Here is a 26671-nt window from a genome sequence, read left to right as displayed (position 1 = left end):
GCTTTCTTCCGCTTCGTGCCGCGGGATGACATCTTTAAATGCCCAAGTGTCAACAAAAACAACTCGCGAACTACTTCTGTCAAAAGCTCCCGCGCCGATGGGTGAAAGGTCATTCAGTCTCGAGAACTCTCGCTCTACAAGTCAGCTGACCTTGTATGTAACCCATGTCAAATCTTGCGAGAGCAGCCGCGACAAGTAAACAACTAAACAACATGGCGCCTCAATCTGTTAAACGCCAATTCGGATTGTTTTTGCACCGTCTGGCGGTGTATCTACTATGATTGGAATATTTTTGGAGTAATTATAACGTATTTGATGATCCGACACATTGTCACGTGGTGTTGCTGGGATGTTTTCACGGAGAAAAGATCGTTTTGAGAAAGACTGCATGTTATGTAGTAGCATACAAGTGCATGGCCTAAGTGTGACTTGGGGTTCAATCGGCATTTCGGTAAGAGGGCGCAGCGCCCCGTTCCCCGGTTTAGACGAAAGCCTGATATAAATAGCCTAACTAAAATATTCCTTCTATTAAAAACTTTTTTTTAAACAGGTCTTTTCTTCATAAATTTTTATGAACATTTGTACTCCCTCCATTTTTCGTCTTTTCTTCAGCTTTCAGCAGTTTGTAAAAAGATAGTTCTGATTTGTTAAATCTGTGTGTACAGTCAATCGCAGAACAGCTCTTTCCAATTTTAGATCTATTTTTCATGTATTTTGGCAGTATTAACGCTGTGTTACTTCCACCTATGGTGAAGTCACACGTATTCCTGCGATTATACATTATTGTGCCCTCTGCTGTCTAAATAGCACGATTAACGCCAAGAAAAACAAAAGATTACACAGCCTGATAATAATCGCGATTCATTTTTTTTTCTTTATTTCATCGATTCAAATAGTCATAAAATTGTATCGCGATTTATCACCGCACAATATATCGTTACATGCCGTCTCCGATGGGAAAGTGGGCTGAAAAGAAAATACTCATTAGATTGGAGAAGATCAGTCCTGTAGTAAGAGCATTCCCCCTGAAAAGAAATGAATGCAAATACAACACTGTGTACAGAAGGATACCTGGTGGAAGGAAACCAAAGTGGGTGAGATTTTCCCTGAGTTGGTTAATAACAGCATTGACAGCAGTTGAAGAGAGAGAGAAAGAGAGAGAGACAGACAGACAGACAAAGGCTTACATCTAAGGCATCTCGGCGCAACCCATCCGTGTTCCTCAGCCAACAGCGGCTCAATTCGCTCAGCTCCAGAATCGGCTGCACCTTCAGACGTACGGAATCACCCGACTGCCTGATCATCTCCACAATCTCGTCCCTGCTCTTGCTCTCCACGTTTCGGCCGTTAATTTCCACCAGCCGGTCTCCTGGCACCAACCCCAAAGCTAGGTCCTTAGTCCCAGCGCCAGGCTCAGCAAAATGCACCACTCGCCGGTACACACTCCCATCAGGCGCCCGGTCCAGCATGGTGGTGCGACGAAGGGAAAAGCCGAAGTCACCCGTTTTACGCCGCTGCAGCTCCAGCTCACGAATCTCAGGAGTTGGTGGAGGGACCACAGCTGGAAGGCACAAACTGGCTGGGAAGGTCTTCTCCACCATCTCTGGGATGTGAACCTTCTTCCCAGCTGCAGGCTGCTTTGGGAGGCTCTGCTTACGCTCAGAGACCAGCAGTTTGTTCTCCACCTGTGGAGACGGTGCAGCCGAGTTCTGGCCAGATGGAGTGGAGCCTTCCGAAGGGCTCTCCTCTTTACTCCGTTGCGAGAAGGAGAAACGCTTCATAATTTGGCTCATCTGCGAGCTGTGCGATGCCAGAGGGCCGAACCGAGCCGCCCGCTCCCGCACAGAGTTCCCGTAGTCACCCTTCAGATCGTCGCTTGAGCTCGCAGCACTGAGCTGCTCCGAGTCGAGCACCACGCTGCTGCGGTTACTGAGCCCGTCCGACTCGATGTCATTGAGACTGAGCTCCATGCTGCTGGCCACCTTGATAGGGATGGGGTTGGAGATTTCTAGCTTGTTGCGCGAGTCCCGCTTTGAGCTGCGGTTCAGGTTGAAGAAGCCCCTCCTCATGCTCATCTCATCGAGGCTGCGCAGCTCCGCGGCAGACATCCGCTCCCGCTTGTCTTTCTTGTCCTTCTTCCTCCCTGCATCCTTCTCTTTGTCCTTTTTGATCAAGTGGAACATGATTCAGCTCTGACAACAGCAAGTCCCACAACTGTGGCCCTTATATCTTCAAATGTGAGGCTTTTTTCCATACAGAGGCAGGGTGGCTCATGCAAGTCCAGAACGCCTTAATTCATGTCACCTGAAGAAAAGGAAAACAACAGAGATCATACGTGAGTAGTCTAGTTACAGTCACCTTCAGAATACGGCTAAACTTCGCGTCAGAAACGTTGGTTCGCTGTCCCGCAACGAGCCGCGGTGCAGTGAGAAGTTTTCAACGAGCCCGTGTTTTGAAAGTCATGTGTCTTATGTCTGCGTCAAGCAACAACAATAACACCATCAACAGCCTGGAACAAAGGTGGTGTTTACATTAGACCGTATCCGTATCGTTTTCGTTGCGGATGCACTGTCCGTGCACGTTAAAACGCCGGGAAACGACTCCACAGGCGGAACAGTTTGAATCCGCCAGGGCCCACGTATTCAACCCAGTTCGTATCTGATCCGGTGCTGGGTAAACATTGAGGAACGAGGATACGCAGTGCTGAGCTCTAGCTGACGTCGTCATTGGACAACGTCACTGTGACATCCACCTTCCTGATTCGCTGGCGTTGGTCATGCCACGTTGGTCATATGACGCGACTGCTGAAAAACGGCGCGGACTTCACTTCCTGCTATTTGTGTGTGTACGCGAATCGTTTTAAAAACAATCTGATGATCCGCTGATTCGAAATAATGTAAACAGGGCTAAAGAGCGCATGTTCTAACGGGAAAACGCCACACCAACAAAAGCATATGACATTTCCTGGTCACTGTCCGTATAACCCGAGTAATAATCAGTGTGAGTAACGATATCTCATCAGGGCTCGACGTTAACTGTTTAACCCGCTTGTCCAGTCGGAAAAGCAGCAAGATTTTTCACTTGTCCTGACCATAACATTATTACTATGTATGGAAAGGAAAGTGGTTAACAAAGTTTACCCGAAAGCATGTATAGTTATGATAATCATTATGCTTTAAAGGGGAACTGAAAGCAAATTTTTTAAATCACCAAAATTCTATTTCTCTCATTTTATAAAATGTAAGAATGCATTTCCGACAGCTGTTTTGTCGCTGCTGTAGCAAGTTCTGAGTGTTTGAAATATGCTCTGTAATATATATCAGTCCATATGTCAAAGCAGTGGCCGTAAACGAGATTCGCCGAGACCTGTGCGAGACATCGTAGGACGGAAGTAAAACGTACAGCGGAAATAAAAATGACGAACATCATCTGCCAACGTTCTCAAAACACGCGTGCTCCCTCCTTCGAATGCTGACGTAATCAAGCCGGAAGTTTTCCCTGTGTCTGAAATCGCTCCCTACTCACTATATAGGGCACTATATAGTATGGACGCCATTTTGTAGCGCTGTCCGAAACCTTAGTGAGGATTATGTGGGAAATGCGCTCAGTATAATATGGATTTATCACAAAAATACATCTCATCTCATTATCTGTAGCCGCTTTATCCTGTTCTACAGGGTCGCAGGCAAGCTGGAGCCTATCCCAGCTGACTACGGGCGAAAGGCGGGGTACACCCTGGACAAGTCGCCAGGTCATCACAGGGCTGACACATAGACACAGACAACCATTCACACTCACATTCACACCTACGCTCAATTTAGAGTCACCAGTTAACCTAACCTGCATGTCTTTGGACTGTGGGGGAAACCGGAGCACCCGGAGTTCTCCTTTAATGATTATAATTTTTCAATAAAACTCAAACTTTAATTGGAACAAATAAACAACCAGAGTCATCAGGAGATGACATCCCCCAGCCCCCACTCCAAATTTTCCTAAGTTGAATTGGTTGCCATGGAAATACAGGGGAAAAAAAAAAATCACAAAAATCACAAAATGTCAAAAGGCCGAGTAAAAGGCTCCTCTAGTCACTTAACATAACCATCAGGTTTTGTGAAAAAATTCCTAATAATTTTTGAGTTATGCTCCGGAAACTAAAATGTTTCCAGACGGACAGTGCAATAGTTATAACCCCCCCCCGGTTTATATGCCAGGGGGATAAAAACTATCCCATGCCCCATTATGATGCATGTGTTGTTATAACCCATTACCTGATCGGCAGTTTTAAGAGTTAGACTCACCCAAATTCAAAGCTTCTGGAGGAAATAAAGTTAAATCTTAATTAATCCAGTAAAACGTCAAGTATAAATTAATTTAAAGAAATAAAACCGAAAGAAAACGAGTTGGACATGATAAGGGTGACAGAGTCACGTTGCGGACGAAAACAAACCGCGAGTTCAGCACTGTCGTAAAATTCCCCCGAAATATTTTAAGACATTTGTGACGGTTAATGTGGACCATCCAAAAGAAAAATACAATGACCGTTCAAATGAAATGAAGATTCACCACAGATGTTTATTTGGCTGGTTATTTTTACACTGCTGTACTCGGCGTCCCTGGAATTTCGTAAACAATAACACGGCCGAATCGAGGCGATTGAACTGGTTTTGTTGGAACTTTATTGATGTAACTCTGGAATAATTCATATAAAAATGGTGATTAAGAAATATTCAACTTGTTTGGTCGTCCCGGACAGTCGGGCTACCATTAATGTCGAGACCTGCTCATGGTGATCAGAACACACTATGGATTCACTCTGGCAGATTCATCTTTTCATTATCAGTAGGGTTTGAGTTCGACGTACAGCGAGGACCCGCATTGGAGCATGTCAGTCAGACCATATACCATGAGCAGATCGAATACCACCTTTGGTTCGACAGAATATTAAAATCATCCGGGATGACTTCGCTCACTTACGATAGCATAGCGATAGGGAATAAACTAGCAAAACACACACGGCTCCTGTTCTCCTAGTGGCCACATTTGCTTTGAGAACAGCACACAAACATTAAAAACATTTGAACTTTCAATGACCCTGCACGCAGAGATGTGTTTGGAAGTGCAGCTGTGAACGTTCCACAAATTACATGAAAATATTTGACTATAAACCCACAAATGGTGCAAATGTTTCAATAATGGCCTCCAAATATGACAGAAATTCATCACGTTGACTGAAAACTTCACTCCGTGAGCTTAATGTAATAAACATGCTACATCTATAACAACAATATTAACAGGCTAATAATAACATCGGGAGTTCAAGTTTAATGGCTTAAGGGGACTTATGAAATCCACAGGGCTCTAAAAAAACAGCTTTTACATTCTCCGTTTCCCACCAGCAGGAGAGCCCAATATCCAAACAAGGCCCATTAACAAGGGGGAAAAAATTCCTCCTCCAAAGACAGGAAGTCATTCCAGGACAAACGCAAACAGAATATGAGGCCATTTTTTATAATGAATTGCTGTTCCTGTGCTACTAACTTCTTCAAAATCCCCTCATTTACAGCACCTAAAATTATAATCCGATTCAACCAGGAACAACACTGCAGGCATTTCTGCTTTCAGCTCTTCTGCTTGTTTCACTTCAGCGCTATTAAACTCTGACCAGGACTGAAACTCCATTTAAAGACCTGAGACCTACACTACGTTCACACTGCAAGGCTTAATGCTCAATTCCAATTTTTTTGTGAAATCCGATTTTTTTGTGAGGTCGTTCACATTAACAAATACACGCGACTTGTATGTGATCCTCAGTATGAACGAAAAGCGACCTAAAAGTGTTCCGCATGCGCATTGCAGGATACGACGACGTCACACGCAGTGAGCATGGCCAGTGTTTACGGAAGTAACCTAAAGTTTCCTGTGTGTGACAGTAGCCAGCATGGAGTACCTGGCGATGATGCAGTTGTTGTTGCGACGGAGCCAGAACATGCACAATAGCCTGATGTTAAGGAGGAGGTTGAGAAGGAAGAGGGCAAGGGTTTCGGCTCAGGCGTTCTGCGGGGTAGTGACTGCAACCTCCGTTCAAAGGAACGTGTCATGCGCCATGTTTTTGTAACTTTTTTTGAGAGACCCGCCGCCTACTTCAGCGCAGAATAGTGACGTTTGTGGCTTGTCGATGACGTGTAAGTCGGATGAATGCGACCTGGCGGTTCAGACTGAAGTCGCATATGAAAAGAGCAGACAGGAATCGGAATTAGGACCACATATCCAAGCGGCCTGGGTCGGATTTGAAAAAAATCGGATCCGTGTCGTTCATATTGTCAATAAAAGATCGGATACAGGTCACATGGGCGAAAAAAATCGGATTTGAGTCACTTCAGCCTGCAGTGTGAACGTAGTGTTAAAGACGCATGTGTCCAGTGTAGCATGCTTTACATTAATACGACAATCATACACTACCGTTCAAAAGTTTGGGGTCACTTTGAAATGTCCTTATTTTTGAAAGAAAAGCACTGTTCTTTTCAATGAAGATCACTTTAAACTAATCAGAAATGCACTCTATACATTGCTAATGTGGTAAATGACTATTCTAGCTGCAAATGTCTGGTTTTTGGTGCAATATCTCCATAGGTGTATAGAGGCCCATTTCCAGCAACTCTCACTCCAGTGTTCTAATGGTACAATGTGTTTGCTCATTGCCTCAGAAGGCTAATGGATGATTAGAAAACCCTTGTACAATCATGTTAGCACAGCTGAAAACAGTTGAGCTCTTTAGAGAAGCTATAAAACTGACCTTCCTTTGAGCAGATTGAGTTTCTGGAGCATCACATTTGTGGGGTCGATTAAATGCTCAAAATGGCCAGAAAAATGGCTTGACTATATTTTCTATTCATTTTACAACTTATGGTGGGAAATAAAAGTGTGACTTTTCATGGAAAACACAAAATTATCTGGGTGACCCCAAACTTTTGAACGGTAGCGTACGTGTTTATTTTCACTGCATGATAACTGATAACACACACAAGCTTACAGTTTTAACCCATAGAGCTTTCGTTTAGTAAATGGCAGGGTTGCCACATTTTTTTCTGTCTACCTTTGAGTTACTGTGAGGCATGTAATACAGCTCTAATGGCACTAAAACACAAAACAACAACAACCCAGATCTAAAATGGGAACGACCTGTTGTACGATTGACTCTACAAATAGATTTAACGAGAACTCCGAGCTCTCTTTTTACAGACTGCTGAAGGCTAAAGTAAAGAGAAGTAAATGGAGGTCGTAGAAATGTTCAAAAATGGTTATGAAGAAAAGGCCTATTTATTCTTAACCTTTTTCATGTTTAATAAAAGGGATATTTTATTTAATAGGCAATTTTTTTTTTCACGGTCCAGTTTCCATCAAATCCTGCGCTCTGATTGGCTGGCGAGCGGGTCCGTGTCCTACGATACGGACCCCAGTTACGGACCTCTGACAACTCGTTTGTTCACAACAAACATAGTAGCATTTTTTGTCAACATTTATCTTTTTTTTAAATAAGATTTATTTATAAGATTATCAAAAATCTTATACATTTTTGCCAGGATTTCTCAGGAGAATAGCATTAATTTTACATCATGGATAGCGATAACGACAGTGTTCACAGCGAAAGCGAGTTTTACTCCCCTGAGGAAGAAGAAATAAAAGAAAACATTTCAGGAGAAAGCTAAACACCTCTAACTTGCTAACGCCGAGCAAAAACATGGCCGAATCCTGAATGACTCAGTTTTGTATAAATAGGGGACTACATAGGGGACAAAATGTAGTTTTTTTCCTGCCATGGAAGTGCACTTGTATACCGAGGAGGAAGCCATTTGCATTACAGCCGTGAATGAGGATTCAAAATGGCGCCTCGGCTCGGTTTTCCCTTTCGGGAGCTCTCGTTTTCTGTTAGAATTTGGTAAAGAAAAAATAAATATATTATTTACCAGCTTAAGGTCGGTCCGTATGGTGAAATACCGTGACCTCGGCCTTGAATACTAACCTTGGCCCAGAGGGCCTCGCTCAGTACTTTCAAGACCTCGGTCACGGTATTTCACGATACAGACCTCCCAACTGGTAAATAACATATATATTTTTTACTACAACCTTTCCAAACATGTGTAAATAATTATTGTTGTTATTAAAAAAATTAAATAAAAGGCAGGGTTCTCTCTGTAGTACGCTGCCTGGCTCTGTAACATAACTACATACGCTACGGCAGGGTCATGTGGTCAGGCTCAGCCAATCAGAGTGCGAGAACCGATCAACAAATATGGCACCGCTTCCGGTCATGCGAGACCCGAATCGAAGACAGTTTTGTGTTGAAATAAGTGGATTTGCAGCAAAGCATGGACAGCAGAGACGATATAAATCACTTGAACATTGAAAGGCAAGGGTTTTTTTTCTGGGATCGAGCAACCGGCGTACAGCGTCTGTGTAGGCGGAGAAAACCGCCAGTCGCCGGTGCTTGTGGACATCTCTGAAAAGTTTTTTTTTTTAATTGAACAAATTAATATTCAAATTGATAAAAAAATAGGAAAATAAATGTCGCTTTTTTGGTGGGGGAATAAAATTCTTAATTTTTTTTTCAAAAATATCATGGGAAAATCGCATCGTGAATCGAATCATGAATTGGGTGAAGCTTCACGCGCCTAGCTGCTGTCATAAGTTTATTTATCGCATACTTTAGATTAATAATATGAATTTATAAAAGCGTGTGGGCTAGGGCTGCGTACCGGTACTGTACCATGAAAATCGATTCGGTACAGGTCCAAAATACCGGATCATGAAGTACCGGTACTGTACCGATATAAATTTACACTAAGTAAATGCTTATTTTGTGACTGAAGATGCGTAAATCCTACCACAAAGATGAAAATCGAAAATATAGCACTGGAAAAGACGTAAAATGCCGCGCTGAAACTTGAAATCAGAGCCATCTTTGATTTGAGATCCTCTCGCCACAGTCTCACGAGACATTGCGAGAGCTTGGCTGATCCAGCGTTCTGATTGGTCAAAAAGACTCAAAAGCAGGTCAGCCATTTTTCCTTTGCTGGCATTGGCAGCCTTTGTTGCTTTGTGTAATTTTGCCGCGCAAGTTAAAGGCCGCGGACTGCGCGTAGTCTGTAGTACTCTAGTGTAGTCACTTCTCGCTGTGAGACAACTTATGACTTTTTGTCCCAAGTTAACTATAGTGTGAGACTGAGAAGTGAGGTAGAAAACCTAGTTCTGTTCGGTTTTCTTTGAATAAAGATACTGACAAGTTGTCAACAGTTTATTATTGTTTCTGTCATTATTGAAGAAGTTCAGAAGAATTTGTCAAATTGTTCAGGTACAGGCTGGGTGCGATTTGCTGGGGGGGATGGTGGAGATCATCCCCCCCTCTGGTTTTTATCTCTGCTGAAAAAAAAAATCCTCGGGGACAACCCCGTCAATAAAACAAACAAACCAAAAAAAAAAAAAGTTGACATGACAGGCATGTTGTGACAGTTTTCTATGGTCTACATTGCACTCACTCTCAAAATGACCCGAAGTGGCAGCTTTGATGTTCACGAACGTCCCCAGCAAATAGATACATTGTAGATAATAACAATATCCAGAGTGTGAACGTGGATTTAGCGCCATGAATCACATCCTTACTGATGAGCGCAACAGAATGAATGTATCCACACTGACAGCCTTCTTTTCCTCGCTGTCAGTGGGCCAGACGTGCGTTCCTTCCCTGCTGAGAAATTCGCAGAAATGTGGATTAAAGAAGGGCAAAACGCGGCGGATAGCGCATCGACGGGAAAGCAGAAAAGGCCACATGAACTGCGCCATCAGAACAAACTGTTCATTTAGGCCAAGTTTACATTAGACCGTATCTGTCTCGTTTTCTTCGCGGATGCACTATCCGTTTACATTAAAACGCCTGGAAACGCCGGGAAACGGGAATCCGCCAGGGTCCACATATTCAATCCAGATCGTGTCTGGTCCGGTGCTGTGTAAACATTGAGAATACGCGGATACGCTGTGCTGAGCTCTAGCTGGTGTCGTCATTGGACAACGTCACTGTGACATCCACCTTCCTGATTCGCTGGCGTTGGTCATGTGACGCGACTGCTGAAAAACGGCGCGGACTTCCGCCTTGTATCACCTTTCATTAAAGAGTATAAAAGTATGAAAATACTGCAAATACTGATGCAAATACTGCCCATTGTGTAGTTATGATTGTCTTTAGGCTTGCCATCCTTCCACTTGCAAGTGGTAAGTGACGCGCATACCCAACATGCACTGGGATCACACACACAGCGGCTCAGTCCCGAATCACTGCTCGTGCGCTTCACTCATGCGCTCTGTGAGCTGCGCAGGGCCGGAGTGCGCACCCTCCAGAGGGCACTCGCTGTTCAGGGCGGAGTGATTTGGAGCGCAGGATGCCTGCGGAGCCGAGCGTATCCGTGTATTGGTGTTGCTGTGTGCAGGCGAATCGTGTATTGGTGTTGCTTTGTGCACGCTAATCGTTTTAAAAATGTTAATCTGATGATCCGCTGATATGGTCTAATGTAAACCCCACCTTAGTATTCATGTATTTTAGTGATTTTCGAGTCACTGTCCATTTAATCCAGAGGGAGAGAAACATCACAGCAACGCGACAAGCCATGCGAACTTTGTTGTGTGTTAGTGTTCGTGTATTTAGTCAGAGAGATAGGAAGATGAATTTACTATCTCTGGTTTAGTGTTCGTTTTCATTTAGTGTTATTCATTTGATATCATCGGATGTTATTGAGCGGTTAGCCTATTGTTACCTTAATTTTGTGACGTTTCATGATTAAAAAAAAAAAAAAAAAAACATCCCCCCTTCTGGTTTTTTGACAAATCGCACCCTGGGTACAGGTACAGGTCTGGACCTGTCCCTAAACCTCTGTACCGGTACCTGTACCTAATGTTACATTTAGGTACGCAGCCCTAGTGTGGGCTATCAAAAATTGTATTTTAATTATTTAAACTTGTATTAAAAAAAAGCAGATAAGAATATACAGATGAGTGGAAGGAAGGAAAGGAGAGATAAAGAGAGAAAGAACGAACACTACAAACCACCGCAGCAGCTTCAAAGCGTCTCAGCACAGATTGTACAAGCCTCTACAATAACACTGGCTTGCTTAAAACGGTTCTTCCAAAAGTAATCCCTCTCAGCTGGTGTTTTGATGATAGTGTTGTCGAGCGCTGTGACAAACACGTCACTCCAAAATCTCTCATAGGTGTTCAACTGACTTAAGATCTGGGGACTTACTTTTTTTTTTTTTTTTTAATATTACGCGTTCCATTTTGTGCTCTTTTCACGCCACGACTCTCAAGAACGTCCTGAGTGAACGGTGGGGTCGTCTCGCAGTGATGAGGACGTAATAATTACAGACATGCACTCAGTCAGAGAAAGTTTCGAGTCCACCCGACTCACTTTTGGACCAGAAACGACAACAGTGAGACGTTCATAATCTCGAGTTGAAGCTGTACCGCGACAGGTTCAGACAATATATTCGGATGACTGTCGTGGAGTTCGACGGGATCTCGGGCAACAAGCGTCACAAGCTGCTCGTCCTTTTTGCCGGCTTTCTCGGCTTGTCGTTCTATTGCGTAACATCGGTGGAACCTTCTGGAACCCAGAACCCTCATTTGATTGGTCATCATCTTCCTTCTTTTCTCACTCAGCAAATATCAATGTCATTAATAAGAAGACGTGGAAACAGAACCATCAGACTCTACGTTCTAGAATACAACACAGTTGTACCGCGTGACAGTAAAGACCCAAAGAGCTACGGAATGACAAGCATTACATCATCAACAACTTGGGTTTTCGCATGAAGCTTTTGAACTTTATCTTTTGGAGCAGAGTGAACAGATGAAGAGGTGAGACAGCTTAAAGGACTAAAGCTCTGCTGCATCACTGTCTTCAGGAAGAGGTGAAGCAAGGGCTAAAACCCACTCGGGCTGGGCTGTATAGACCAAAAACTCTATCGCGATCTCTCATTGTAGTTTTTACGGCAAAGCTATAAAATGACAGTATGAAAATAGCACCATTCCACAATGCCTTTTTGGCCATAAGTACAGTAACATCAACATCCTGTCTTGAGAGTCCAAACACTGATCCAAAAAAGTAAAACGATCCTGACCATCATCGAATACTAAAGTGGACCGATTAAGTAGGTGAAAAGTACAATGTGAATTTTACTGACTCCGCCCTCCTTCTTCTAGTTCTACGTGTGAGCTGCCTACGTTCCAGCGCACACGTAAACACGTCATCGATGTTTAACATTTATTCACCGAAGGTGAAGTGAATATCGGTGAATCATAACAGAGACAGAGTTGAGGTTATTATTCACCGATACCCACTGAGCCTGAGGTGGATAATTATTTTAGCATAAATACACACAAGTCATTATTTAAATAAATAAAAATAAATCATGCTTTAAAAAAAATCACTTATTTCAAACTTCAAAAACAGCATGCTAATGTACAGTCATAATGGCGCGGTAGAGGTCGGCGCGGGTCGGATTTTTCAGTCCCGCTCCCGCCCGCATTGTGCAGTCCCACTCCCGCCCGCAAAGAATTATGATTTTCAGTCCCGCTCCCGCCCACAAATCCCGCTCCCGCCCACAAATCCCGCATGATGCAGACGTTCGCGTTATTTCTCAGGAAAGTTCTTGTCTTGACACAGCGTGATGGTGCCCCGCCCCCTACTTTGAGTGGAGTTGAGCATAAATATCTACAGCTCATGTTCACGTTTGTTATTATTTACCTTGTTTCTGGATTCAGCATGTAGTGTCTCTAATAATAATAATTAGTGCTGTCCAGTGATTAAAATATTTAACAGCGAATCACACATTTTTGTCACATGAGAAACCATTGTAATTCTCTGATCAGCATAAAAAAGTGAATGGGCTTGCTTTGTACCAATGTTTTTTTTTTTTTATTGCAAAACAGAGCTAGCAAGAGAACCATGAGTGAACAACTCTAATCAGAGAGACAGGTTACACAGTGACGGTAGGCTTGACTCAGTGCTATCCCAGAAATCCTTCCTGTAATATGCAAATTTGGCCGCCTCTGATTGGACAGCCAAATTTGCATATTACAGGAAGGATTTCTGGGATAGCATTGAGTCAAGCCTACCGTCACTGTGTAACCTGTCTCTCTGATTAGAGTTGTAGACTAACTCAAGCAGTAAATCACTTCACTCATGGTTCTCTTGCTAGCTGGGTGTGAACGGCAAGTCATTAGAGTGATCAAAGGATTTCCCGTTAAGGTGATCAATGGCAAATTTAAGATGCCATTCCTCACTCAATCTGGCAATCTGACTCTCTCTGCAAATATAGGCATCTTAAAATGTTTTTATTAATGCCAAATAAAATATCCAGCACAAATTATATATGATAGACATAAATTAATAATTTATAAATTTTATTTCAAACATGTTTTTAGTTAGCGGGACTGCAGCTTATCACCGCTCCCGCCCGCGCCGCATATGTGCACTCCCGCTCCCGCCCGCATATGTGCACTTCCGGTCCCGCCCGCAATGAGCTTTCAAAATTTGTCCCGCGCCGCACTGCTTTGCGGCGGGTCCCGCGGGAGTGCAGGGCTCTACGGCGCGGCGCAGACTTGTCACTTATCTACGCCGAGTCACATAAAATACTTTGTTTTGAAATCTATAAAATAAGTCACGACTCCACGTTACCTTTGAATAGTTTTAGACCAAACTTCGGAGCATCTTTCGTGCTTTTAGGAACAGCGTTTTCCTTCATCATTTGTAATTCTTCCTCTCTTACGGTGACGAAGCGATCGGCCGCCATTTTGCCGAGTCGCTCGAGGTGATTATCGAGAAATAGTCCAAATCTCTCGACCACGATTTTCTATAATCGTCTGTGTATTTATACTAAATTGTCAACATCGCGGGATGACAAATTCTCATCACAGGAAGGAATCGTACCGGTACAACATGGACGATACGATACAGCACAGTAGCCCTAAATCCAACTGGCACGACTTTGACCAAATCAAGCAGCATTGTGGGTGATTTCAGAAACAGCCAAGCAAAACGAAAACAGCTCAAAAAGTTACACGATAAATCTGACGCCATTTAAGATCACACTTTAAGTGTCAAGATGCAAGTCTGTGAGGCTGCTGTATTAAATAATTTTACAACATAATGGATAACCCGAGGTTGCACGATGGTGTAGTGGTTAGCGCTGTTGCCTCACAGCAAGAAGGTTCTGGGTTCGAGCCCAGTGGCCGACATGGGCCTTTCTGTGTAGAGTTTGCATGTTCTCCCCGTGTCTGTGGGTTTCCTCCACAGTCCAAAGACATTCATCCATCATCTATAACCGCTTATCCTGTGCAGGGTCGCGGGCAAAATGGAGCCTATCCCAGCTGACTATAGGTGAGAGGTGGACAAGTTGCCAGATCATCACAGGGCTGACACAGACACACACACAACCATTCACACCTACAGTCAATTTAGGACCTGCATGTCTTTGGATGGTGGAGGAAACCGTAGCACCCAGAGGAAACCCACGCAGACACAGGGAAAAACATGCAAACTCCACACAGAAAGGCCCTCGTCGGCCACTGGGCTCGAACCCACCACCGTCCCCAAAGACATGCAGGTTAGGCTAATTGGTGGCTCTAAATTGACTAAGTGTGAATGGTTGTTTGTCTCCATGTATCAGCCCTGTGATGATCTGGCGACTTGTCCAGGGTGTACCCCGCCTCTCACCCATAGTCAGCTGGGACTGGCTCACGGATATTGCCCGCGACCCTGTACAGAATAAGCGGTTACGGATAACGGATGGATGAATAAGTTGAAGATATGTTTAAAGAGAGTAAAGCTTTTGCAGAGGTGGACAAAAGTACCCAACTTCACTACTTAAGTCAAAGTACAGATCCTGGTGGTCAGATGTTACTCCGATACAAGTGAAAGTTGTCCAGTCAAATTTTTACTCAAGTTAAAGTACTGAAGTACTTGCTTTTAAAAATACTTAAGTATTAAAAGAACAACCCCGATTCCAAAAAAGTTGGGACAAAGTACAAATTGTAAATAAAAACGGAATGCACTAATTTAGAAATCTCAAAAACTGATATTGTATTCACAATAGAACATAGACAACATATCAAATGTGGAAAGTGAGACATTTTGAACTTTCATGCCAAATATTGGCTCATTTGAAATTTCGTGACAGCAACACATCTCAAAAAAGTTGGGACAGGGGCAATAAGAGGCTGGAAAAGTTAAAGGTACAAAAAAGGAACAGCTGGAGGACCAAATTGCAACTCATTAGGTCAACTGGCAATAGGTCATTAACATGACTGGGTATAAAAAGAGCATCTTGGAGTGGCAGCGGCTCTCAGAAGTAAAGATGGGAAGAGGATCACCAATCCCCCTAATTCTGCACCGACAAATAGTGGAGCAATATCAGAAAGGAGTTCGACAGTGTAAAATTGCAAAGAGTTTGAACATATCATCATCTACAGTGCATAATATCATCAAAAGATTCAGAGAATCTGGAAGAATCTCTGTGCGTAAGGGTCAAGGCGGGAAAACCATACTGGGTGCCCGTGATCTTCGGGCCCTTAGACGGCACTGCATCACATACAGGCATGCTTCTGTATTGGAAATCACAAAATGGGCTCAGGAATATTTCCAGAGAACATTATCTGTGAACACAATTCACCGTGCCATCCGCCGTTGCCAGCTAAAACTCTATAGTTCAAAGAAGAAGCCGTATCTAAACATGATCCAGAAGCGCAGACGTCTTCTCTGGGCCAAGGCTCATTTAAAATGGACTGTGGCAAAGTGGAAAACTGTTCTGTGGTCAGATGAATCAAAATGTGAAGTTCTTTATGGAAATCAGGGACGCCGTGTCATTCGGACTAAAGAGGAGAAGGACGACCCAAGTTGTTATCAGCGCTCAGTTCAGAAGCCTGCATCTCTGATGGTACGGGGTTGCATTAGTGCATGTGGCATGGGCAGCTTACACATCTGGAAAGACACCATCAATGCTGAAAGGTATATCCAGGTTCTAGAGCAACATATGCTCCCATCCAGACGACGTCTCTTTCAGGGAAGACCTTGCATTTTCCAGCATGACAATGCCAAACCACATACTGCATCAATTACAGCATCATGGCTGCATAGAAGAAGGGTCCGGGTACTGAACTGGCCAGCCTGCAGTCCAGATCTTTCACCCATAGAAAACATTTGGCGCATCATAAAATGGAAGATACGACAAAAAAGACCTAAGACAGTTGAGCAACTAGAATCCTCCATTAGACAAGAACGGGTTAACATTCCTATCCCTAAACTTGAGCAACTTGTCTCCTCAGTCCCCAGACGTTTACAGACTGTTGTAAAGAGAAAAGGGGATGTCTCACAGTGCTAAACATGGCCTTGTCCCAACTTTGAGATGTGTTGTTGTCATGAAATTTAAAATCACCCAATTTTTCTCTTTAAATGATACATTTTCTCAGTTTAAACATTTGATATGTCATCTATGTTCTATTCTGAATAAAATATGGAATTTTGAAACTTCCACATCATTGCAGTCTGTTTTTATTTACAATTTGTACTTTGTCCCAACTTTTTTGGAATCGGGGTTGTACATTTTCTGTCAATGCATCGTTGTATTATTGCCACAAAACCTAATACCGTTACCAAGGACAGAAATGTGAATTCACAAAATGAACGCATTCTGTGCCATCATGCTGGTTTAACGTTAAGCTAGCTAGTCAGTGAAGCTCCACCTGACATGCTAGCAAACGCTTTTCAAACTCGAAATCATATTGGGTCGCTAACGCTACTAGAAAAGAAAGATTTCTACATTCTGTTTATTCGGCAAGATTATACTAAAGTTAACGTTATTCATGTTAGCGTAACTCCGTTTTTACATGCTAACTAACTGTGTCCAAGTTAACTAGCTATGTGTTAACGTTAGCCATGGACAAGGCTACGGCAACTTGGCGGGCAAATCCACAGAAAGTCATTTGACTAACCAGTCTGCATAGCTGTTGCAACGTTATCCACGGCTTGAAATTCGCGGTGGTCCGGTCGCCCAAGGTGATTTTATTTGTCATTTGGCGGGTAATTCCTGTCACTAGCCGGCCCGGCTGGCTAGTTGAAAATAAAAAATATATAAGAAGCAAAGATTCAGACACACCGTCAACTAAAGCCGCCACATATTAAGCGCGTGCCGTGTCTGTGTTAATCGATGTGTTTATCGGCAGGACGGAAAATACCGAAGAATTCCGAATCATATCGTGTACGAGTCAGGCTGTCGGTTTTTTCACTACTGCGCATGTATATAACACATCTCGTTGAATATCGCGGTAATCACGTTATCAAATTCAATAGATGTGGCCACATTATCGCCCGTTTAAACACGTGTTTTTGTTGTTGTTTACATCTACATCTGCCAAAGCTACGTTGCGATGTGGAATTTTCTGAAAGGTGTACAGAAACCGCCAGAGATGGGGACAAAGCGACCTCGGTCTGAAGAGGAGAAAAAGGCCGCCGATAAAGCGTACGAGAAGGAGAAACGACAAAGGGCTTTTAAGCAAACGTGGGAGCAGGGTAGGCCTTGGCTGCGATACGATTTTTATGGAATAACTAATTTTTTTCAAGTTGATTCCTAGTCAATATGAAGCTCCTAATGCTTTCTCTCTCATAAATGGTTAAATACAGAAAGCATGTTGGACATATTTTGGGTGCTATAGTCATGATAGTAATTATATTTGTTTTCAATACTCATACACCAAGTTGCCAAGTTTTCCAATATATTATTATTTGTTGATATTATATTATGGTGCTCTGTGTTGTTCTCATTTATGTATTTAACAACAGTATCATAATACTCGGGTGTTGAAATAAATGCACATTAGTCATGAACAATGGTAACTACTCTCTTTTGCGTTATTTTTGACAGAAGTAAAATTCATACATGAACAAATTTTGGCGAGTTGATTTTCTGTTTGGCGAGTTACTCTGGAAGGGAACTAGTCCGGCTGGCTGGTGAAAAAAATATATGAATTTCTAGGCCTGTTATCGCGAGCTCTAAAAGCACAGACAACTTCGTTGCAGACTTTCTTTTGGAATAAAACGTTTATTAGACCTCAATATGCTTCTGCAGGTCGGATGGCGAGTTTTTGTAGGCCGTGACGTGGTTCGTTTTCGACAAACAAAGCAAACATTTAAAATGAAATGAATCTTTAATCCTTTCAGAAAACTGAAACATGGGTTCATGGGTCATGAGTGTGTGCATTCTCCAGAAGAACCGCCTCCTTCCATTCTGCCATCAACTGATCGTGTTAAATAACGCTGCTGAGAAATCATTGAGCTTGATTTTATACAGTCTATGGACGTGACGTGACCCTGGTGATTACTGATCGGCTGTCTCAGTGTCACCTGGGGAAAAAGCAATCGCATTTTAGAAAAGAAAAGAAAAAAGATCCACTTTCAAAGCTGCTTCATAGTAACGAGGAACTTGACAGAAATGTAGTGGAGTGAAAAGTACGATATTTGTCTTTCAAATGTAGTGAAGTTAAAGTCATAAGTTTTCAAAAAAATAAAAAAACTCAAGTAAAAATATAGCTGCAAGCAGCAATGTGGGGGCCAAGCAACATATGAGCCTAGTCGGAAGGCCAGCAGAATGCACTTGGGCCAGGTAATGCCCTTGTGCAGCTTAGTCCAAAGTTGCTATCTACCAAGTTTGGGAGAAATTGGTGAAAAATTGAGGGAGGAGAAGCATTTTAATTGATTTTTACAAAATTCAAAATGGCGGAAAATCGTAAAGGCTAAATATGACGTCATAGGCTGCGATGGATTCGGCTTGAGCCAAGGATTCCAGAGATAGTGGAATTTTGTTTCTAGCCCAAACAGATCATGAGATATGAGCCAAAAGTAATTTTTCCTAGTTATAGCGCCCCCTAGCTGCCAAGTTGTTCCAAGTTTTTTGGGGACCTTTCTGGTGGCGTCTGGCAAAAGGCCACCAAGTTTCATTAAGATCTGCCAAAGGGCGGCCGAGATGTGAGCACACATCCTCTTTTGCGTCTGAGGAGCCAAATTTGATTGGCTGCCACGGCCAAACGCTTATGAAATTCATAAATCCGTGTAAGATTCTTCTGCAGCTTCGTCCACAGTTACTATCTACCAAGCTTGGGAGAAATTGGTTAAAAACTGAGGGAGAAGAAGCATTTTAATAGATTTTCACATAATTCAAAATGGCGGAAAATCTACCAGGTGAAATATGACGAGACAGGGCGCGTTGGATTCGATGTCACCAAGGCATTCCAGAGATCCTATGATTTTGACGATCAGACGTATGGTTCAAAAGTAACAACCAGAAATGTACCTGCGAATTTGACCTGTTGGTGGCGCTCGAGAGTTTGAGGTGGTGAGTTGAAACTTGGCGACAAGACCCTTGAGGGAGCGTAGAATCAGGCTGCCAAATTTGAAAACCTCTAGTCATATGGTTCTATGGGTTGCCATCGAATTTGATTGATTTTAACAAAATTCAAAATGGTGGAAAAACCTCAAGTCAGAATATGACGTCATAGGGTGCGATGGATTCGTCTTGACGCATGGATTCCAGAGATAATGGAATTTTGTTTCTACCCAAAACGCATCATGAGATATGAGCCAAAAGACATTTTCCCAGTTATAGCGCCCCCTAGCAGCCAATTTGTTCCAAATTTTTTGCTGCCCTTTGGGGAGGCGTGGTGCATAATGCCACCAAGTTTCGTTAAGATAGGCCAAAGGGTGGCCGAGAAATGAGCACACTTCCTGTTTTGCATCTGCCTTCCAATTTTGATTGGCTGCCACGGCCAAACGCTTAGGAAATTCTAAAAACCGGGTAAGTTTTGTATGCAGCTTAGTCCCCAGTTGCCATCTACCAAGTTTGGGAGAAATTGTTCAAAAATTGAGGGAGGAGAAGCATTTTAATTGATTTTCACATAATTCAAAATGGCGGAAAATCTACTGGGTGGAATATGACGAGACAGGGCGCGTTGGATTCCTTTTGCGCCAAGCATCCCAGCGATACTAAGAATTTGATGATCAGACGTATTGTTCAAAAGTAACATGCAGAAATGTACATGTGATTTTGACCTGTTGGTGGCGCTAGAGAGTTTGAGGTGTTGAGTTGAAAGTTGGTGACATGATCCTTGAGGCAGCCTAGAATCAGTGTGCCAAGTTTAAAAACCTCTAGTCAGACGGTTCTATGCGTTGCCATAGAATTTCATTGATTTTAACAAAATTCAAAATGGCGGAAAATCCTCAAGGCAGAATATGATGTCATAGGTTGCGATGGATTCGTCTTCAGCCAAGAATTCCTGACATAGTGGAATTTTGTTTCTAGGCCAAACGCATCATGAGATATGAGCCAAAAGACATTTTTCCTAGTTATAGCGCCCCCTAGCGGCCAATTTGTTCCAACTTTTTTGTGGCCCTTTGAGAAGGGGTAGCGCATAATCCCACCAAGTTTCGTTAAGATAGGCCAAAGGGCCGCCGAGAAATGAGCACACTTCCTGTTTCGCGTCTTTGCATCCAAATTTGATTGGCTGCCACGGCCAAACGCTTGTGAAATTCAAATCACCGGGTATAACTTTTATGCAGGTTGGTCCAATTATGCTATCTTCCAAGTTTGGGAGAAATTGGTAAAAAATTGAGGGAGTTGAAACATTTTAATTGATTTTCACAAAATTCAAAATGGCGGGAAAAATATATGGGCGGAAATGACGTCATGGGGTGCGTTGGATTCGGCTTGGCCCAAGGATTCCAGGGATACCAAGTTTTTGAAAATCAGACCAACGGTTCAAAAGTTACAAGCAGAAATGTACCTGCGAATTTGACCTGTTGGTGGCGCTAGAGAGTTTGAGGTGGTGAGTTGAAACTTGGCGACAAGACCCTTGAGGGAGCGTAGAATCAGGCTGCCAAATTTGAAAACCTCTAGTCATATGGTTCTATGGGTTGCCATCGAATTTCATTGATTTTAACAAAATTCAAAATGGTGGAAAAACCTCAAGTCAGAATATGACGTCATAGGGTGCGATAGTTTCGACTTGACGCAAGGATTCCAGAGGCAGTGGAATTTTGTTTCTACCCAAAAGGCATCATGAGATATGAGCCAAAAGACATTTTTCCTAGTTATAGCGCCCCCTAGCAGCCAATTTGTTCCAAATTTTTTGTGGCCCTTTTTGGATGGGTGGGGCATAATGCCACCAAGTTTCGTTAAGATACTCCAAAGGGCGGCCGAGATATGAGCACACTTCCTGTTTGGCATCTGCGCAGCCAAATTTGATTGGCTGCCACGGGCAAACGCTTGTGAAATTCAAATCACTGGGTATAACTTTTGTGCAGGTTGGTCCAATTATGCTATCTTCCAAGTTTGGGAGAAATTGGTAAAAAATTGAGGGAGTTGAAACATTTTAATTGATTTTCACAAAATTCAAAATGGCGGGAAAACTATATGGGCGGAAAATGACGTCATGGGGTGCGTTGGATTCGTCTTGGCCCAAGGATTCCAGGGATACCAAGTTTTTGAAAATCAGACCAACGGTTCAAAAGTTACAAGCAGAAATGTATCTGCGACTTTGACCTGCTGGTGGCGCTAGAGGGTTTGAGGTAGAGGCCTGAAATTTGCTGAGAGGAATGTTGAGAGTGTCTAGAATCAGTGTGCCAAATTTCACAACTTTTTACCAGACGGTTCTATGGGCTGCCATAGACTTGCAGAGGCGGAAGTGGACTGAATAATAATAATAAGAAACAATAGAATCACTATGGGTGCCTTCGCAGCTTCGCTGCTTGGCCCCCAATTACAGATACTCAAAGAGTGCACTTAAGTACAGTCCTCAAGTAAATGTACTTGGTTACTGTCCACCTCAGATCTTTTGGGACTGGGTTGGGTTTATTGCTTGGTTGGTTTCACGGAGCTCTTTTTTGGACCTTGAGCTGATTAGTATAGGTAATCATATGGGGCCGAGTAAAATTAAGGATTCATTTCACGAGTGATTTCGAAGTTTTGAGGGCAATTTCAAAACTTTGAAATCACGAGTGAAACTGATCCTTAATTTTACTCGGCCCCATATGATTACTTGTTTATAATATACAGGGCCAAATTCATACTTCGGAAGCCATTCAAGTTCACAACATTTGTCATTCATGTTTTCTGAACCAATCAGGGTGCAAGACTATCTTGCACGTTTGAATCAGTTTCTAAAGCATTCCTTGTTTTCGCAAATCTCTCGCTTTCCCTCGAGGACTTGTCGTGATTATTGAAAAGTAACATCTTTCAGGATTGATCCCGGATATTTCTCGTCTCAGATGCCGATCCAATGCTGCCTGCATTACTTTAAAATGCATATCACGGGTAAATTCAGGAGCAAGATCAATGTAATTCTCCTATTTTATATTAAACTTTGGTCAAATATCTGTCACATTTTGCACAATTTTTTTTTACCTTGCGCAATACCAGAAAAATTCAGTTGAAATCAAGCCATTTGAGGCGAATTGGTCCGCCTCTGAAAAAACTTGGCATTTGGATTTCCCGGCAAACATTGATTTTCATGACGTCGCGTGCGAGACGCCTCCTTCTGAATCCTACGTCAGCGCTGGTTTGTTTATGAGAAAACGACCTGGTGGTTTTCTGCAAATTTCTTCAACGTTATCGCGTAATTATTAAAATGGTTAACAGATGTATCGTAGGAGGGTGTAGCAACACCAATCTTGATGGGATTAGTACTCATCGTTTCCCAAAAGACCGGACAATGAGAGAGAAATGGGAGCGCTTGGTCTACACAGGCTGTGCACTGAAACCGTGCAAAGCTCGCGCAGCCTGCTGGCGCTTCCGCAGGTAACGTCACGAATCTGGCTCCAGACTCCCTTGGGATTTTTCCAGACGCGTTTTGGTATTTAATTTTTTTCTGCTGTAGACAGATGGCCTTGTGCAAAATTACCCTTCTGGATGAGTGTGTAAAGGGACATACTTTCATATTAAAAAAAAAAATGAAATTGGTCCAGGATATGCACTTTAACAGTCTGGTTCGTAGTTTTCCCCATTTTCTTTCCTCACTTCTGCACAAAACTGCAATAGCACCTTGTCTAACTCACAGCATTCATATGCCACCAGAGAGTCGTTTATTTGTCTTTCTGTGGCCCATTTCTTAAACACGGAAAGCCAAGAAACCTTACTTTTTTTTGGTATTTTCATTTCCGCTTGCAGCTTTCGATTGGTTTATGATTTCTTCATCAAATATAGCGAAACGCAGCATTGCTGAGTCAGCCATTTTGTTGACAAAATGTGCTAATCTTTATAACCGTAACCAAGCAACGAACTAGCCAATAGCATTTCAGAAATACAGTTAGGGCGGCATGGTGGTGTAGTGGTTAGCGCTGTCGCCTCACAGCAAGAAGGTCCGGGTTCGAGCCCCGTGGCCGGCGAGGGCCTTTCTGTGTGGAGTTTGCATGTTCTCCCTGTGTCCGCGTGGGTTTCCTCCGGGTGCTCCGGTTTCCCCCACAGTCCAAAGACATGCAGGTTAGGTTAACTGGTGACTCTAAATTGACCGTAGGTGTGAGTGTGAGTGTGAATGGTTGTCTGTGTCTATGTGTCAGCCCTGTGATGACCTGGCGACTTGTCCAGGGTGTACCCCGCCTTTCGCCCGTAGTCAGCTGGGATAGGCTCCAGCTTGCCTGCAACCCTGTAGAACAGGATACAGCGGCTACAGATAATGAGATGAGATGTATTTTTGTGATAAATCCATATTATACTGAGCGCATTTCCCACATAATCCTCACTAAGGTTTCGGACAGCGCTACAAAATGGTGTCCACGCTATATAGTGTCCTATATAGCGAGTAGGGAGCGATTTCAGACACGGAAAACTTCCGGCTTGATTACGTCAGCATTCGAAGGAGGGCGCGCGCATCTTTTGAGAACGTTGGCAGATGTTGTTGGTCATTTTTATTTCCGCTGTACGTTTTACTTCCGTCCTACGATGTCTCGCACAGGTCTCGGCGAATCTCGTTTACAGCCACTGCTTTGACATATGGACTGATATATATTACAGAGCATATTTCAAACACTCAGAACTTGCTACAGCAGCGACAAAACAGCTGTCGGAAATGCATTCTTACATTTTATAAAATGAGAGAAATAGAATTTTGGTGATTAAAAAATTTGCTTTCAATTCCCCTTTAAAGCATAATGATTATCATAACTATACATGCTTTCGGGTAAACTTTGTTAACCACTTTCCTTTCCATACATAGTAATAATGTTAAGGTCAGGACAAGTGAAAAATCTTGCTGCTTTTCCGACTGGACAGGCGGGTTAAACAGTTAACGTCGAGCCCTGATGAGATATCGTTACTCACACTGATTATTACTCGGGTTATACGGGTTGTCTGTGTCTATGTGTCAGCCCTGTGATGACCTGGTGACTTGTCCAGGGTGTACCCCGCCTTTCACCCGTAGTCAGCTGGGATAGGCTCCAGCTTGCCTGCGACCCTGTAGAACAGGATAAAGTGGCTACAGATAATGAGATGAGAAAGATCTGGCAATGCTGTTTAGCAGATACATTTTTCAGGCAAGTATTTTAATGTTAATGTGGCTTATCTATCTAAATTTTGGTAAAACACAAAGCCACATCTCTACAAAACATCCTGCTGGTTAAATGTGTGATTCTCGGACAGTTTATCCTCCTCACTGACAGCATGCCAGGTCTTGCTAAAACACACACAGGTCTCAAATTAACACCTCAGAGAGATGAGATTATCTTTATTCCTCACACATGAGGGCAGCTGAACTTGACTCCCCACCTGAATGACAGCTCTCAGTTCAACATCACTGAAGGAGAAAGAAGTGAATGAGTCCTGAAGGAGAAAGGAGCAGCCTGCTGAAGGAGAAAGGAGCAGCCTGCTGAAGGAGAAAGGAGCTGCCTGCTGAAGGAGAAAGGAGTGAATGAGAGTCCTGAAGGAGAAAGGAGCAGCCTGCTGAAGGAGAAAGGAGCTGCCTGCTGAAGGAGAAAGGAGCTGCCTGCTGAAGGAGAAAGGAGCTGCCTGCTGAAGGAGAAAAGAGCAGCCTGCTGAAGGAGAAAGGAGTGAATGAGAGTCCTGAAGGAGAAAAGAGCAGCCTGCTGAAGGAGAAAGGAGTGAATGAGAGTCCTGAAGGAGAAAAGAGCAGCCTGCTGAAGGAGAAAGGAGTGAATGAGAGTCCTGAAGGAGAAAGGAGCAGCCTGCTGAAGGAGAAAGGAGCAGCCTGCTGAAGGAGAAAGGAGTGAATGAGAGTCCTGAAGGAGAAAGGAGCAGCCTGCTGAAGGAGAAAGGAGTGAATGAGAGTCCTGAAGGAGAAAGGAGCTGCCTGCTGAAGGAGAAAGGAGCTGCCGCTGAAGGAGAAAGGAGCTGCCTGCTGAAGGAGAAAGAAGTGAATGAGAGTCCTGAAGGAGAAAGGAGCAGCCTGCTGAAGGAGAAAGGAGCAGCCTGCTGAAGGAGAAAGGAGTGAATGAGAGTCCTGAAGGAGAAAGGAGCAGCCTGCTGAAGGAGAAAGAAGTGAATGAGAGTCCTGAAGGAGAAAGGAACTGCCTGCTGAAGGAGTGAATGAGAGTCCTGAAGGAGAAAGGAGCAGCCTGCTGAAGGAGAAAGGAGCAGCCTGCTGAAGGAGTGAATGAGAGTCCTGAAGGAGAAAGGAGCAGCCTGCTGAAGGAGAAAGGAGCAGCCTGCTGAAGGAGAAAGGAGTGAAAGAGTCCTGAAGGAGAAAGGAGCAGCCTGCGGAAGGAGAAAGGAGCAGCCTGCGGAAGGAGAAAGGAGCAGCCTGCGGAAGGAGAAAGGAGCAGCCTGCGGAAGGAGAAAGGAGTGATTGAGAGTCCTGAAGGAGAAAGGAGCAGCCTGCTGAAGGAGAAAGGAGCTGCCTGCTGAAGGAGAAAGAAGTGAATGAGAGTCCTGAAGGAGAAAGGAACTGCCTGCTGAAGGAGTGAATGAGAGTCCTGAAGGAGAAAGGAGCAGCCTGCTGAAGGAGAAAGGAGCAGCCTGCTGAAGGAGAAAGGGGTGAAAGAGTCCTGAAGGAGAAAGGAGCAGCCTGCTGAAGGAGAAAGGAGCAGCCTGCGGAAGGAGAAAGGAGCAGCCTGCGGAAGGAGAAAGGAGCAGCCTGCGGAAGGAGAAAGGAGTGATTGAGAGTCCTGAAGGAGAAAGGAGCAGCCTGCTGAAGGAGAAAGGAGCTGCCTGCTGAAGGAGAAAGGAGCAGCCTGCTGAAGGAGAAAGGAGCTGCCTGCTGAAGGAGTGAATGAGAGTCCTGAAGGAGAAAGGAGCAGCCTGCTGAAGGAGAAAGGAGCAGCCTGCTGAAGGAGAAAGGAGCAGCCTGCTGAAGGAGTGAATGAGAGTCCTGAAGGAGAAAGGAGCAGCCTGCTGAAGGAGAAAGGAGCTGAAGGAGAAAGGAGCTGAAGGAGAAAGGAGCAGCCTGCTGAAGGAGTGAATGAGAGTCCTGAAGGAGAAAGGAGCAGCCTGCTGAAGGAGAAAGGAGCAGCCTGCTGAAGGAGAAAGGAGCAGCCTGCTGAAGGAGTGAATGAGAGTCCTGAAGGAGAAAGGAGCAGCCTGCTGAAGGAGAAAGGAGCAGCCTGCTGAAGGAGAAAGGAGCAGCCTGCTGAAGG

The 26671-nt window shown here is 43.7% G+C and overlaps 1 protein-coding gene across 2 annotated transcripts in view; it reads right to left on the bottom strand.

Annotated features, from left to right (window-relative positions):
- The window catches only part of myo18ab (myosin XVIIIA b), a 257442-nt gene that overhangs the window by 228247 nt on the left and 2524 nt on the right, over nucleotides 1-26671 (bottom strand). For both annotated transcript variants that reach the window (XM_060943952.1, XM_060943953.1), the window contains exon 2: nucleotides 1188-2304. In XM_060943952.1, coding sequence (XP_060799935.1) covers nucleotides 1188-2183 — 996 coding nt within the window. In that variant the 5' untranslated portion in view covers nucleotides 2184-2304. The remainder of the gene's footprint in view (nucleotides 1-1187; nucleotides 2305-26671) is intronic.

Source organism: Neoarius graeffei, chromosome 17 (genome assembly GCF_027579695.1).
Source record: "Neoarius graeffei isolate fNeoGra1 chromosome 17, fNeoGra1.pri, whole genome shotgun sequence".
Lineage (NCBI taxonomy): Eukaryota > Metazoa > Chordata > Actinopteri > Siluriformes > Ariidae > Neoarius > Neoarius graeffei.
Note: the sequence above shows the minus strand (reverse complement) of the source record. Positions and strands in the feature narration are given on the sequence as shown.